The sequence below is a fragment of the Leucopleurus acutus genome (assembly GCF_964270905.1).
Source record: "Leucopleurus acutus genome assembly, chromosome: 1".
NCBI classification, from domain to species: domain Eukaryota; kingdom Metazoa; phylum Chordata; class Mammalia; order Artiodactyla; family Delphinidae; genus Leucopleurus; species Leucopleurus acutus.
In genome coordinates this window covers 76,235,929-76,249,204 of record NC_139142.1, presented here as the reverse complement: position 1 = coordinate 76,249,204, position 13,276 = coordinate 76,235,929, and the positions used below count along the sequence as shown (strand labels likewise).

Sequence of the window (13,276 nt, the reverse complement as noted above, 5' to 3'; positions counted from 1 at the left end):
ATGATGTATGAACCACCAAGAGTGGCATTTAACCCCAGCCACTTTCAAGATAATGCATACAGCTGTTAAGACATTCCAGAATGTTAAGACATTCACTGATACTAAGAGTGGTATTAAAAAAAAAAAGACCTCATACAGTCTGCTGGCATTTCATACCAAACTTTGGAGGAGGTAGTAAAGTGTTGGAATTTAAAATACAAGGTCAGCACTAAGTGTAAACAATTCTAAAGCATTGTATGCAATTCTTTAAACATATGTAGTGAAAAAAAAATCAGAATTCATATAAAATCAGAATTTAAAAAAGCAAAAAATAGAAATATTTAGTGAATTTACTCAAATGAAGAAAACTTAAATGATACAGAACTGAAAATATTAGAAATCTATATACAATAAAAAGTGAATATAAATTAGCCAACTCCATGGACATTTCCAGTTAAGCATTCATACAAATACGCAGTCACCTTTTTCTTATGTATGGGGATAACACATACACATATGACATGATGATTCTGGCAAAAAAAATAAATCAGAGATACTAAAAATATTCTCGAGTTTTAAGAATGGTGTGGAATAAGTTTAAACAACAACATTCTACATGAATGGAAACCCCTGATTTAATTCCATGATTTTATCATGCCAGAATCATGGTTGGTTTTAATTTTCTTAAACAGATATTGGTATCATACACATTGGCTTATTAATAATTAAGGCATTCTGTATACACAGTATCTCAGTGTGAACAAAAAACTTTTAGTATTGATTATCTGCTATGGTTTAAACTTTCAAAGTCTTTTCAACATAAGAAAATAGTAGCTGCACACATTTAAGTGTTTTCTTATAAAACACAATCTTAAAAAAAGTAATGATGATTGGTCTTTATAATTCCTAGTAATAAGTCCTGTCTTATTTTTCACATAGTATAAATTATATTCTTATGCAGGATTGCATTAAGACCCAGTAGTTCTTAAACAATGTTACCAAATAACCAAATAAATCCCAAATTGCAGCAAAGGTGAACAATCTTCATAGTGCACTTTCACCTCAGTGAAGTTGAAGCTGCTCCTTTTGGATATTTTTCCACTTCAATGTGAAGTAGATCCTTAGCGTTTCATTAGTGGTTTCATTATGTGGCTTTTTAAAGGAAAAAATGGTTTTGATTTCTTCCACAGTTCACAGTTCTCAGTTGAGACATTTTTTGGGAAATCATATAGTCCAGGGGTGTTTTGAATAACCAAATGCTATTTAGTAGATGAAGTCTCTCAATGCAACTGTAATAAATAAGCATCTACATCCTTAGAGAATAAAACAGAAACATTTCATTAGCCAGTACTGTAAATACAACACATACACACACCCCATTTTCTTCTCCCTTTTGGTCACTAGCTTTGCCTGTTTCCCTTTGTGACCTTTTGAGGGCAAAAGATTTGTCTTACTCAACATTTTATCTGCACTTTTGTAGCACACAGCATGTGCTCAATAAGTGTTTGCAAAGTGCTTAGTGAATGTTTTAGTTTCTGTGATCAAACAACTCTGCTTTTATAGAGTAAGCAAGATCATTACATCATTCACAGCAACTCCTTCAGTGCTATATAAACTCTAGACCAGCTTGAGGATAGCCGTTCTGATTTCTACCCTCAAAAAATTGCATTGAGGGTTTAATATTGTAAAAGAGGTTTTATCACAGCTTAAGGAACTTCATAGATCTTTTAATCACTCAATATTGTTTGCAATAATAAATACAGTATCTTAAGGTTATGTTCACAATAAAGCTTCTCCCTTTATAAAAAATTACAATTGAAAGCAAATTTCTAAGGAAACAATTTTTCAGTTCTACTACTAAGAAGACAAGGCACTTCCAGAAAAAGGTGATATATCACGTATTCTATTTTCTATCAACTTTTACTTCATTTCCCTCCTATTATCAAAAGAACAATTAAAATTGTAACAATAAAAAAACTTCAGGAAATTGATTTCCGTTCATAACATTTTCATCATTAAGAATTCTACACAGGGCTTCCCTGGTGGCGCAGTGGTTGAGAGTCCACCTGCCGATGCAGGGGACACAGGTTCGTGCCCCGGTCCGGGAAGATCCCACATGCCGCAGAGCGGCTGGGCCCGTGGGCCATGGCCACTGGGCCTGCGCGTCCGGAGCCTGTGCTCCGCAACTGGAGAGGCCACAACAGTGAGAGGCCCGCGTACCGCAAAAAAAAAAAAAAAAAAAAAAAGAATTCTACACAGTAAAATTATACACAGTGGTAACACACTTGTTTGATACATCATTATGCTTCCTCTCATGAAGGTTATTTCAAGAAGAATTTTATAAGTCCAAGACATAAATCCTCTTATTGACATCATTATGCTTCCTTTCATGAAGGTATTCCAAGAAGAATTTTATAAGTAAGTCTAAGACATAAATATAAATATTGTATTTTTTTAAACTAAAGAAAGTTTTTATATTTCTGGCTAATACCAATTTATATGATAGCAGTATGCCCAATACAAGGGTGGAAATATTTCTTAACAGTGATTTTTTTTCCTGCAGTTATGTTTTAACTACCAAAACTATTTTGGAGTTTAAATATTAAAATCCAAAATAACAATGTACCTTTTCCTTTGAGACAAGCAAATCAATAAAGAACGATGTCAAATTCATACTGTGATTTGAGCAATTTAACTTTCCCAAAAAAGCATGACATTAGCAAAAGCCAAGTAAAAATACCCCCAAACTGATTATGTTCCTCACCCCTTGCTTCTGAGTAGCACTGTTTTTTCAGTTGCCTTTTTAACCTGGGTTCTTAACCTTTTTTCAAATATTTTCCTCTAATTGGAGCTAGGTCATTAAATACCTACTACCACATTATTTCTGTGGCTGTATCTGAAACACATTCAATGACTAATTCCTGTATTCCTTGCCAAAGTCATATTCATATCCAGAGGACCTTAAGCGTTTATAAATATGAAATTGACTTTAGATGTTATTAGAGTAGTACTGAATTGGACATTTGAAAGAGTTCGTTTATGAATGTATAATACTATTACATTATGTCTAATTTTTAATTAAGCTTAAATATAGATTACCTTGGCTATATTACCAGTATATCCTGGAACCAAAGTAAGATGGTTTTCCTGTTCCCACAATCCACTTAATTGTTGTTTTAAAATCTGAATATTTCTAGGAGAAAAAAAGAAGAAAAAATGCAAATATAGTAAGATATGGACTTTGGTAGTAAATACACTTAATGAAAACAGCTTTAAAATTTTCAAGTATTTTTCAGGACACAATTATACCATTTGAAGTCAAGCAAATCTTTAAACTAGTACATGTCAATCATGAAAATTAAAGGTTACTTAGTTGTTAAAGGAAGGAAGAAAACAACAGGCATTTGGAACATTCAGACAATCGAGTATGAAGTGGGAAAGTGGGAAAATTCTGAGAGCCTAGAAAGCAAATTATGGATTTAAAGGAAACTGTTGGGAGATTTTTTTTTTGTAATTTCATGATAATCTGGCTCATTTGGTAGAATACCCATACATTTTCACATCAAGGCAATACTCAAATTATGATTATAATACAGTTTTTAGAAGTGTAATCATCCACACTGGACTCTCATGTTAATGTCTGGGAGCCAAAGGACCCCACAGGATGACTCCATTCCTGTGCCTCAATCTTATTCCACTAAAAGCCATCTCTTTTTCTCTCTCTCACTCCTTTCTAATGGATATAAGGGTTAAACCACTGCTGTGCTTTTGCCTCCCCAAATGAAGGGTAGGATTCTGCCAGAACAATATATACAGGGGGTTACTGGGCTCTGGAATTCAACTTTTCACATATGAACAGTATCCCAATTTAATATTTCTCTGAAAATGAAGAGAATAAGTATTACATACTGATAATCATGAAATAAAATTCTCACCTAGCTTAATCAAGCTGCTTTTCCTGAAAAAAACTTTATTAGTGTGAGTTTAAAGGTATACTCACCCATCATTTATAATTTCTGTTTTGGATGATAGTTCTGACCACCACCTTTTTATGACTGCTTGAAGCCAGTTTAAACCAACTATTATATATCTGAAATGACATTTCATTACAAAATTCAAGTGTTTTCATCCAAGAAGCCTTTAGAAAAGATGACACTCTACCCCCCTCAAAAAACACATACACACTTATCTTTCCCTTTAAAAAAATTTATTTCACTACTTTCACAAAACTATACTTTATGTAGCATGTTTATAGACAGTTTTATAATTGTTCTCTAGTCATTCCATATTCTTTTCCTAATTGGACTATAAGCTCCTGGAAAACAGAAACCATGTATGTCTCATGGAGCTCAGTCTACCACTATGCACTTATAAGGCACAAGATCAAGGATGCTGAAAGAGAAAAAAGAATTGAGATTCAGATTAGCACTTACTCTTCAAATTTGCTTTTAAGTAGTGACTTTACTAGAGGCAATAAGTCTACACAGCAGCCAAGTGAGATGTATTGTTTTTCCTCCTGTAAACTAAAGTAAGTAAATACTAAGTTATAAAATTATGAACAGGTCATCATTTGTCCTTCTTTAAATGTACTTTTTTTCTGAAAAATATTCTTTATACCTATTGGTGAGCACAGGAAGGCAATCCACCACAACTCCAAGGTCTTCTATCCTGTGGGAACAAAATTGCTTAGATAGCTGATTTCCTTATTTATTTTCATATTATAACCTTCACACTGCTTTTGAGAAATTTACTCATTCAACAAATGATCTGAGTGTCTATGATGAGTCAGTTGTTGATCTGAGTGTCTATGATGAGTCAGTTGTTAGGGAAGAGTCAGTTGTTAGCCGTGAACAAAGAAATAGGGCTTGTATTTCAATATGTGTGTGAGTGTGGGAGGAGGTGGAGAGGGCAGGGACAGACAATAAACAAGTGAAATATATAAAGCATGTTGATGGTGGTAAGGGCTATGGAGAAAAATAAAATGGGAAAGAAGGATAGGGAGTGAAGAAATACGTATTTTTAAATAAGGTAGTCAAGGAAGGCCTCCCCAAGGTAACATTTGAGGAGACTTAAATACAGTGAGGAAGGTAATGGTTAAAATTTTCACTCAAAGGGGATTTTTGAAAGGGTGGTTTTCCCATAATGGTATCTCTTAGTTTTATAGATAAGAATCTTAATCAGAGAAGGTAACAGCTTTGTTCAATCTGATAAAACAGATGGTTTTCTGTATTTTGGTTACTCTTAGACTGAAGATAAATGTAATTTAAACCATACTGCTACTACTGAAGCTAAACATAGGAAGTTCAAAATTTTAGCCAGTATAACATAAAAAAGAAGAGGCACTTCTACATAATACATTGGAAATTACTTTTACTGAACAAAACCATAAAGGGTCACACTTACCTCACCAAATAAGCTACAAGTTCACTTATACTTCTCTTTCTCCAGAAAGTTAAAGCTACATTCAATCTCAAATTCCTGCTGAACAAAACCTGTGTCATTGTTTCATGGTCCTGAGAAACCTGAAAGGCAGGAATCTAATTAAGATATGACATGAAACCATTTTTTTCAATTAAATTATTCTGGTAGATATATTTTAAAATTAGGCAAAGATGACTCCTTTTACTGGCCCACAAAAAGGAATATTGCAGTGAACACAGTAAACAAATGATTTGAATAAATTTAGGACCTGTTTATTTTTTATCAATACTTTTTCTTATTTGCTACCATTTTCCTTTTAAATCTCAATAGTTCATAGAATAAGTTATTTTTACTCACCTAAAAACCTAGGATTTAATTTATAATGTGTATTAAATAAAAAGGTAAACATATAGGCTAGTCATTACCAACTGAATAGCATGAGTAGGGAACCACAGAAATTAAGTTTTGTGACAAGTATTTAAATTCATTCATTTTTTTCTGTATAATTAAGGTAATATATTCCTGTTGTAAAAAGTTCAAGTAGCATAAAACTTTATAAAATAAAAAGTGAATATTCTCTACTTGCCCACAAAAACAACTAACATTACTCAGGAGTAATCACAGTTAACAGACTGGTAAGTATCTTTCAAACCACTTTCTAGACAAAGACTGATTAGGTAGATATAAAATTAAAATATTCTAATATCTATATTTTTGAAAACCTTGTTTTTCCACACACATTATGAAGATTTTTCAACGTCAAAACATAGATCAGTCTCATTTTTAAAAAACAATTACATATTCTCCAGTCTTTATGTATCATAATTTTAGATTGATTCTAGGTTTTCCCTATTAAAACTGTGCATCAATGAACATCCTTATGTATATAAATATGTGCACTTGTACAAAACCTTCTGTAGGATTAATTTTAGAACTGGAACAGCTAGATCCAATTTTTTTCAATAACAGATTAAGATATAATTCACATACCCATTTTGAATGTACAATTCAGTAACTTTTAGTATATACATTCACAGAGTTGTGCGAGCACCACCATAATGAATTTTAGAACCTTTTCGTCACACCCAAAAGAAACTCTGGACTCCACTCTCCCCTCTCTACAGTTCCTCACAACGATTAATCTACTTTCTGTCCCTGTGACTTTACCTAATTTGGACGGTTCACATAAATTGAATCATACAATATGTGGCCTTTTTTTGTGTGTGGCTTCTTTCATATAGCATGATGTGTGAAAGATCAAGATGTATATACAGTGTAGCGTATTGGTGTTTTACTCCTTTTTAATGATCAAATAATATTCTATTGTATGGAATATGACACTTTATTTACCCATAGTCCACTGATGGACATTTGGCTATTATAAAATGTTATAAGCATCTGTTCATAAATATCTGTGTGGACTTATGTTTTCAATTCTCTGGGTATATACCTAGGAGTGCAACTGTCGGGTGAAAAGGTTATGTATATTTGAACTTTGACAAAATAATATAGCATCACTTTTAAATTTAGGTTTTTAGAGCAAGCACTAGTCAATCAGGAAAAAACGTCTGAAACAACAAAAGAACAATCAATAAACCCATTAGTTAAGTGTGAGGTTAATGCAGGTTTGTGAAAAGTAGTGAAATGGGAGCAAGGTTAAAGGAAGCCCTTGAAAAAATGCCACACTGCGGCACTAATACAAATGTGAAACTGCAGCTTTAAGGCATTTTCACTGAGAATGTTTATTCCCTCAGTTCAACTGAACAACCAACCTAGGTCCCAATCTAGGCCAGATTTCTGGACTATATAGTCACATGTTCTTTTCCTCCAGGGTATGTAGTTTCTTTGATTTTCTGATCTGTGTCGGCCTCATCACTTCTATAACTACATGAAAGTAGGGGTAGTGTCTGTTTTTCACCCACCAATCCATTTCTCAGAGCCTGCAGAATGCACTGCACAGCAGGGAGCAATCAATAAGTATTTGTGAATGACTTAGTATGACAGTGATCCTCTGTAACACTAAGGTTTAGGTACCTGTAGGTATCCTATTCTCCAGGGCTCAAAAAATTCACTATTAAATTCTCCTTGCTCCCTCTTTTCTCACAGATACCATACACACTTCCTTCATCTCTCCTAGCATTACTAACTTTCTATTACTCCAGAATCTTTTCTTTTGGCCTCCCTGAGCAGCTTTCGGGATCTTAGTTCCCTGACCAGGGATCGAACCTAGTCCCACATCAGTAAAAGCGCCAAGTCCTAACCACTGGACCACCAGGGAACTCCCCCAGGATCTTATTTACACAGGAACACTTCCACTGGCAAATGGAATCTTTGCATCATCTCATTATGGTTTTAGTTAATAACACTTTGTTTTCTACCTTTGTTTTGTATTATTTACTTGTAATTATTATCCTACATATGATGCTCATTTTCATTCATCTACATACTTATGACCATTTAAATATAAAAAGATTCTTTTTTTGCTTGTATGCCACAGAAAATGCTTTTCAAACTGTCATGCCAGATAGAAACAATACTAAGTTTACCAAGTCATAGTTAAAGAAATTAAGGTAATTTAATCAATGTAATGTTATGTATCTATTAATTATATAATATCTTTGTATGGTGACAGATGGTAACTAGACTTATTGCGGTGATCATTTTGAAATGTACAGAAATATCAAATCACTACACTGTGCACCAGGAACTAACATAGTGTTGTAGGTCTATTACACATCAAAACAAACAAATAAACAAACTCACAAAAAAAGAGATCAGATTTGTGGTTACCAGAGGCAGGACGTGGCTTGGCTGAGGGGAAATTGGAGGAAGACAGTCAAAAGGTACAAATTTCTAGCTATAAGATAAATAAGCGCTAGGGATGTAACGTACAACTTGGTAAATATAATTAACACTGCTGTATTTATATAAAAGCTGTTAAGAGAGTAAATCCTAAGAGTTCTCATTACAAGGAAAAAATTTTTTTTCCATTTTTAAAATTTTGTATCTATATATGATGGATGTTCACTAAACTTAATGTGGTAATCATTTCATGATGTAGTTAAGTCAAACCATTATGTGTATACCTTAAACTTTTAAAATGCTGTATGTCAATTATATCTCAATAAAACTGGAAGGGAAAAAATTGTAGAAGTGTTATTTTAATTACATGGAAAAATATTCAAATTTATTAAACATAAAAATCAAATTATCAAACAATATGGAGAAAAAATACACATCAAAAATTTAATACTGTTATTTACAAATGTTGAAATTACAGATAATTTTTTCCTTTGGATTTATTTTCTATAACATATACAATAAACATGTAATAATTATTATTGTAAACTCGTGTTTATAAATTTTAACAAACCATTCTTTCAAATAACCATTAAAAAAATGGTTTTCCTGAGGTATAATTTACATACCATAAAACTCACACATATTTAAAATACGTAATTCAATGATTTTTAATAAATCTACAGAGTTGTGCAACCATCATCACAGTCCAGTTTTAGAACATTTCTATCATCCAAAACAATTCCCGTGAACCTGTTCAAACAACTAACTTTGCCTGGGCCAGAAGAACAGCAAAACTAAGCAGGTTTGCCTTAAAAAACTTTCCAATGGTAATTTTGAGAGCCCAGCAAAATGTGCCTGGATAACTGGCTTTCGTGGTTCACTTGTTAGGCAAGATTTCTTCTTTTCCTTTTAAGTCTCTACTGGCCAACTTTCCATTCTGGATATTTACAGCAGCTTGTTAATCATTTCATTCCATCTCAGATATCACTAACTTGGAAAAATGGAATAAACAACTGATTCAAATTTAATTAATCTAGAAAATTGTCTCAGGGTGTTACAGTCTCTCAAATAGTCTGAATTTAATCAGCAGTGAACTATTTTGCTAGTAGACTATGGCAAAGGAAAAAGCCAGTATTAAAACAGGAATAAAGTTAAGCTTATATAAATGACTTACCTCAGAAAAAAACCCACTATATTTTGATGATGGGCTTTCTGTCTGTGAAGAACCAGAATCACTGGGGCTAACCAGACATGGTCGACTACCCTGCCGCACTTGCTCAGGGAGGCGGCCTGCACAAGCCAGCTCATTCTCTTTATTTGCCATGTCACAGCCCCCGCTGTTGGGGGACTGCTTTTTTCTGTAGCAAGGATTTTGAAAAGGATGATGAACTTTCTTTCTGTGATAGATCACCTTACGTAGTTTATCTGGGCTTTTCACAGCTTGTCCAACTGTTCTGTAAAAAGAATGGATTTTCTTAAATGAAAAAGAACCATATGAAAACCTTTAAAAGTTTTTAAAGAGAAAGATTTAGTAGGCCACATTTTGTGATCACAATCCACTAAAATTAGAAGTAAGCAGAATAATTTTTTAAAATCTTAACTCTTAGATTGAAGAGGAAAATAAAAGGGAAATTATAAACCATCTGGAAAACAATGAAAAGGATGGTACTTTACACCAAAAGAGGAAAAAAAAAAAATGAAGAAGCATAATAACTAGATGCTTTTAAAATGAAATACTACAGGGCATTCAGGGAGTATGAAAATTTTAACAATTTCCATTCACCTAATCTTTTTCTAACCAAGTGATAGAATAAGTGAGCAAGTTCGAATATTTTAATTTGAATCAGGCAAGTCTGAATATATATTTTAATATAAAAAAGAACACTTATTTCGATTAAGCCGAAGTACATTTAATTTGTTTGAATAAGATAAAATACTACTGAGCACATCTCATGGTTTAGTATAATGGTTCTCAAATGTTTTGACCTCAGGATGCTTTGCACTCCTAAAAATTATTGAGGTCTCAAAAAGAATTTTTTTTATGTGGGCAATATCTACTGATATTTGATGAATCAGAAACTAAAACAGAAAATTTGTTAATCAATTTTAAAGATGATAAACTCGAGGGAATTCCTGGTGGTCCAGTGGTTAAGACTCCACACTTCCACTGCTGAGGGCATGGGTTCAATCCCTGGTCAGGGCTAAGATCCCACATGCCTCAGAGCACAGACAAAAAAAGAAAAAGAAAAAGATAAACTCATTACATACTACATAGAATATATTTTTTAAAACCCTTTATTTTCCAAAACAAACAAACAAAAAATATAGTGAGAAGAATGGCACTGTTTTGCATTTGTGCAAAATCTCTAATATCTGGTTTAACAGAAGACAGCTGGATCCTCATATCTGCTTCTGCATTCCATATATTGTGATATCAAATATCATGTAGCTGCTGGAAAACTCTACTGTACACTTGTAAGAGAGTGGAAATGAAGAAGGTAAATAATGTCTTAGTATTGTTATGAAGATAGTTTTGACCTCACAAACTCATTGAAAGGCCTTTGGGACCTCCAGGGTCCACAGATCACACACTTTGAGAACCAGTGGTTTAGTAGAAAGCGCCTTTGGAGTTTGGCAGATCTGACAGTAAATGCCGTTTTTACCACCTTCTGGATGTACAATCCTAAAGAAATCACAAGTCTTTAGTTTTACTCATAAACTGTTTGGGGTAATGATACCTATCTAATATTGATATGTTTAGCACAGTACCTGGCACAAAGGAGTTGTTTGACAATAAATTAGTATTATTATACTAAAAGACAATACTTCCCCCCCCCCATTTTCACTCTTACCCAGTTTTCAATATTCGCTGTTTCCCACAAACTTTAAAGAAGCTCTTACCTAGTTATGTAAGCAGCCAACTGTTTTGGAGATTTCTTAACCTGAAAAATAAAAGTAGATAGTTGCAGCATATTTAAGTTCCTTAACAAAGCTATGTAAACTTTGTGATTAATGTCAGCAAGTCTGAAATTGAACTATTAAATTTTTCAGATTAAAGCTCTTACTGTACTGATGCTGTACTCTCAATCATCGGTTACAACAACACTGTATGTAGGTATTTTTAACAACGCAACATACCCATCTGGCTAGTTTCCACACTACTAGTCACGTATTATATATACAGAGTGCTAAATAAATGAGTTGAATTTTAATATGATTTTAAGAAATTATATCAGTGCTAATGAGCCTTGCAATGGTGAACAAAAAGCATCTCTGTGATTCCTCTAAAATTAAATTAAAATATTCAAATTATACTATATCAAAACAATATAACGCCAAAAAGTTTTCAGAGCTTTTGGAATACAGATTTCAATTATTTTATTAATTCTACTTAATTTTGGCAGATTGAGCAGAACTGTCACCCTCCCATTTTTTAAACACTTTAATAACCAGAAGTATCTATAGACTTAGCAGTTTAAATTGTGTCAAACTGAATGACTGTGTCTCCCCAAAATTCCTCTGTTGAAATCCTAACCCCCAGAGTGATGGTATTAGGAAGTAAGGCTTTTGGGAGGTGATAAGGTCATAAAAGTAAAACCCCATGAATAAGATTAGTGTCCTTATAACAGAGAGCCCAGCGAATTCTCTCTCTCCCCTTCTATCATGTGAGGAAGTAGAGAAAAGCTATCTATGAACCAGGAAGTGGGCCCTCACTGGATATCAACTCTGCTAGGGCCTTGATCTTGGACTTCTCAGCCTCCAAAACTGTGAGAAATAAATTTCTGTTGTTTATGAGCCACACAGTCTATGGTATTCTGTTTGTGTAGCAGCCCAAACAGACTGAGATACTGTCTTACCCATTCCTAGAAACCATGGACTTACTTACCTCCTTCATGTTCTTATTAGTGAAATTAGAGACCCTTTTTCTAGGAACATCAATGAAATGATCTTCAATATTATTACAAAAGTTGCGTTTTTTAACATTGTGGGTTTCAGATGCCATAATCTCTTAAATACCTAGACAAAAAATAAAAATAATAAATAGAAAATACAAAAAGCAAACGAGCCTGATCCTTTCCTTAACACACATAAAAATACAACAGCTCTACGCTATATAAAAGAGGCTTACAAGTAAAGCAAAGGACATGTGGGCATACCTCATTTTATTGCACTTCACAGATATTGTGTTTTTTTTTTTTTTTTTTAACAAATTGAAAGTGTGTGGCAACTCTGCATCAAGCAAGTCTATTGGCACCATTTTTCCAACAGCATTTGTTCACTTCATGTCTGTGTCACATTTTGGTAATTCTCACAATATTTCAAACTTCTCCATTATTATATTTGTTATAACGATTTGTGATCAGGGATCTTTGATGTTACTACTGTAGTTGCTTTTGAGCACCATGAACCTTGTCCACATAAGATGGTGAACTTAACTGATAAATGTGTGTGTTCTGACTGCTCCACTGACTGGCTATTCCCCGCTCTCTCCCTCTCCTCGGATCTCCCTATTCCCTAAGACACAACAATATTGAAATTAGGTCAATGAATAACCCTACCATGGCCTCTAAGTGTTCAAGTGAAAGGAGCAGTGGCAAGTCTCTCCTTTTAAGTCAAAAGCTAGAAATGATTAAGCGTAGTGAGGAAGGCATGTCAAAAGAGAGAAGGCTGAAAGCTAGGCCTCTTGCACCAGTTAGGCAAGTTGTGAACGCAAAGGAAAAGTTCTTGAAGGAAATTAAAAGTGCCATTCCAGTGAACACATGAATGGTAAGGCGAAAAAGCCTCATTGCCGACATGGTGAAAGTTTTAGTGATCTGGATAGAAGATCAAACTAGCCACAACATTCCCTTAAGCCAAAACCTATTCCAGAGCAAGGCCCTAACTCTCTTTAATAAAGGTTGAGAGAGGTAAGGAAGCTGCAGAAAAGTTTGAAGCTAAGAGGTTAACTCATGAGGTTTAAGGAAAGAAGCCATTTCTATAACATAAAAGTACAAAGTGAAGCAGCATGTGCTGATGTAGAAGTTGTAGCAAGTTATCCAGAAGATCTAGCTAAGATAATGAATGAAGGTGGCTA

General features: G+C 33.7%; 1 protein-coding gene across 2 annotated transcripts in view; it reads right to left on the bottom strand.

The window, feature by feature from the left end:
* Positions 1-416: 416 nt before the first annotated feature.
* Positions 417-13,276, bottom strand: part of KATNBL1 (katanin regulatory subunit B1 like 1) — a 62,727-nt gene continuing 49,867 nt past the window's right edge. For both annotated transcript variants that reach the window (XM_082842619.1, XM_082842620.1), the window contains 9 exons: positions 12,089-12,219; positions 11,104-11,144; positions 9,377-9,656; positions 5,383-5,501; positions 4,597-4,647; positions 4,413-4,502; positions 3,980-4,069; positions 3,079-3,172; positions 417-1,292 (listed from right to left, as the gene is read on the bottom strand). In XM_082842619.1, the coding sequence (XP_082698745.1) occupies positions 1,260-1,292; positions 3,079-3,172; positions 3,980-4,069; positions 4,413-4,502; positions 4,597-4,647; positions 5,383-5,501; positions 9,377-9,656; positions 11,104-11,144; positions 12,089-12,205 (915 nt within the window). In that variant the 5' untranslated portion in view covers positions 12,206-12,219 and the 3' untranslated portion in view covers positions 417-1,259. The remainder of the gene's footprint in view (positions 1,293-3,078; positions 3,173-3,979; positions 4,070-4,412; positions 4,503-4,596; positions 4,648-5,382; positions 5,502-9,376; positions 9,657-11,103; positions 11,145-12,088; positions 12,220-13,276) is intronic.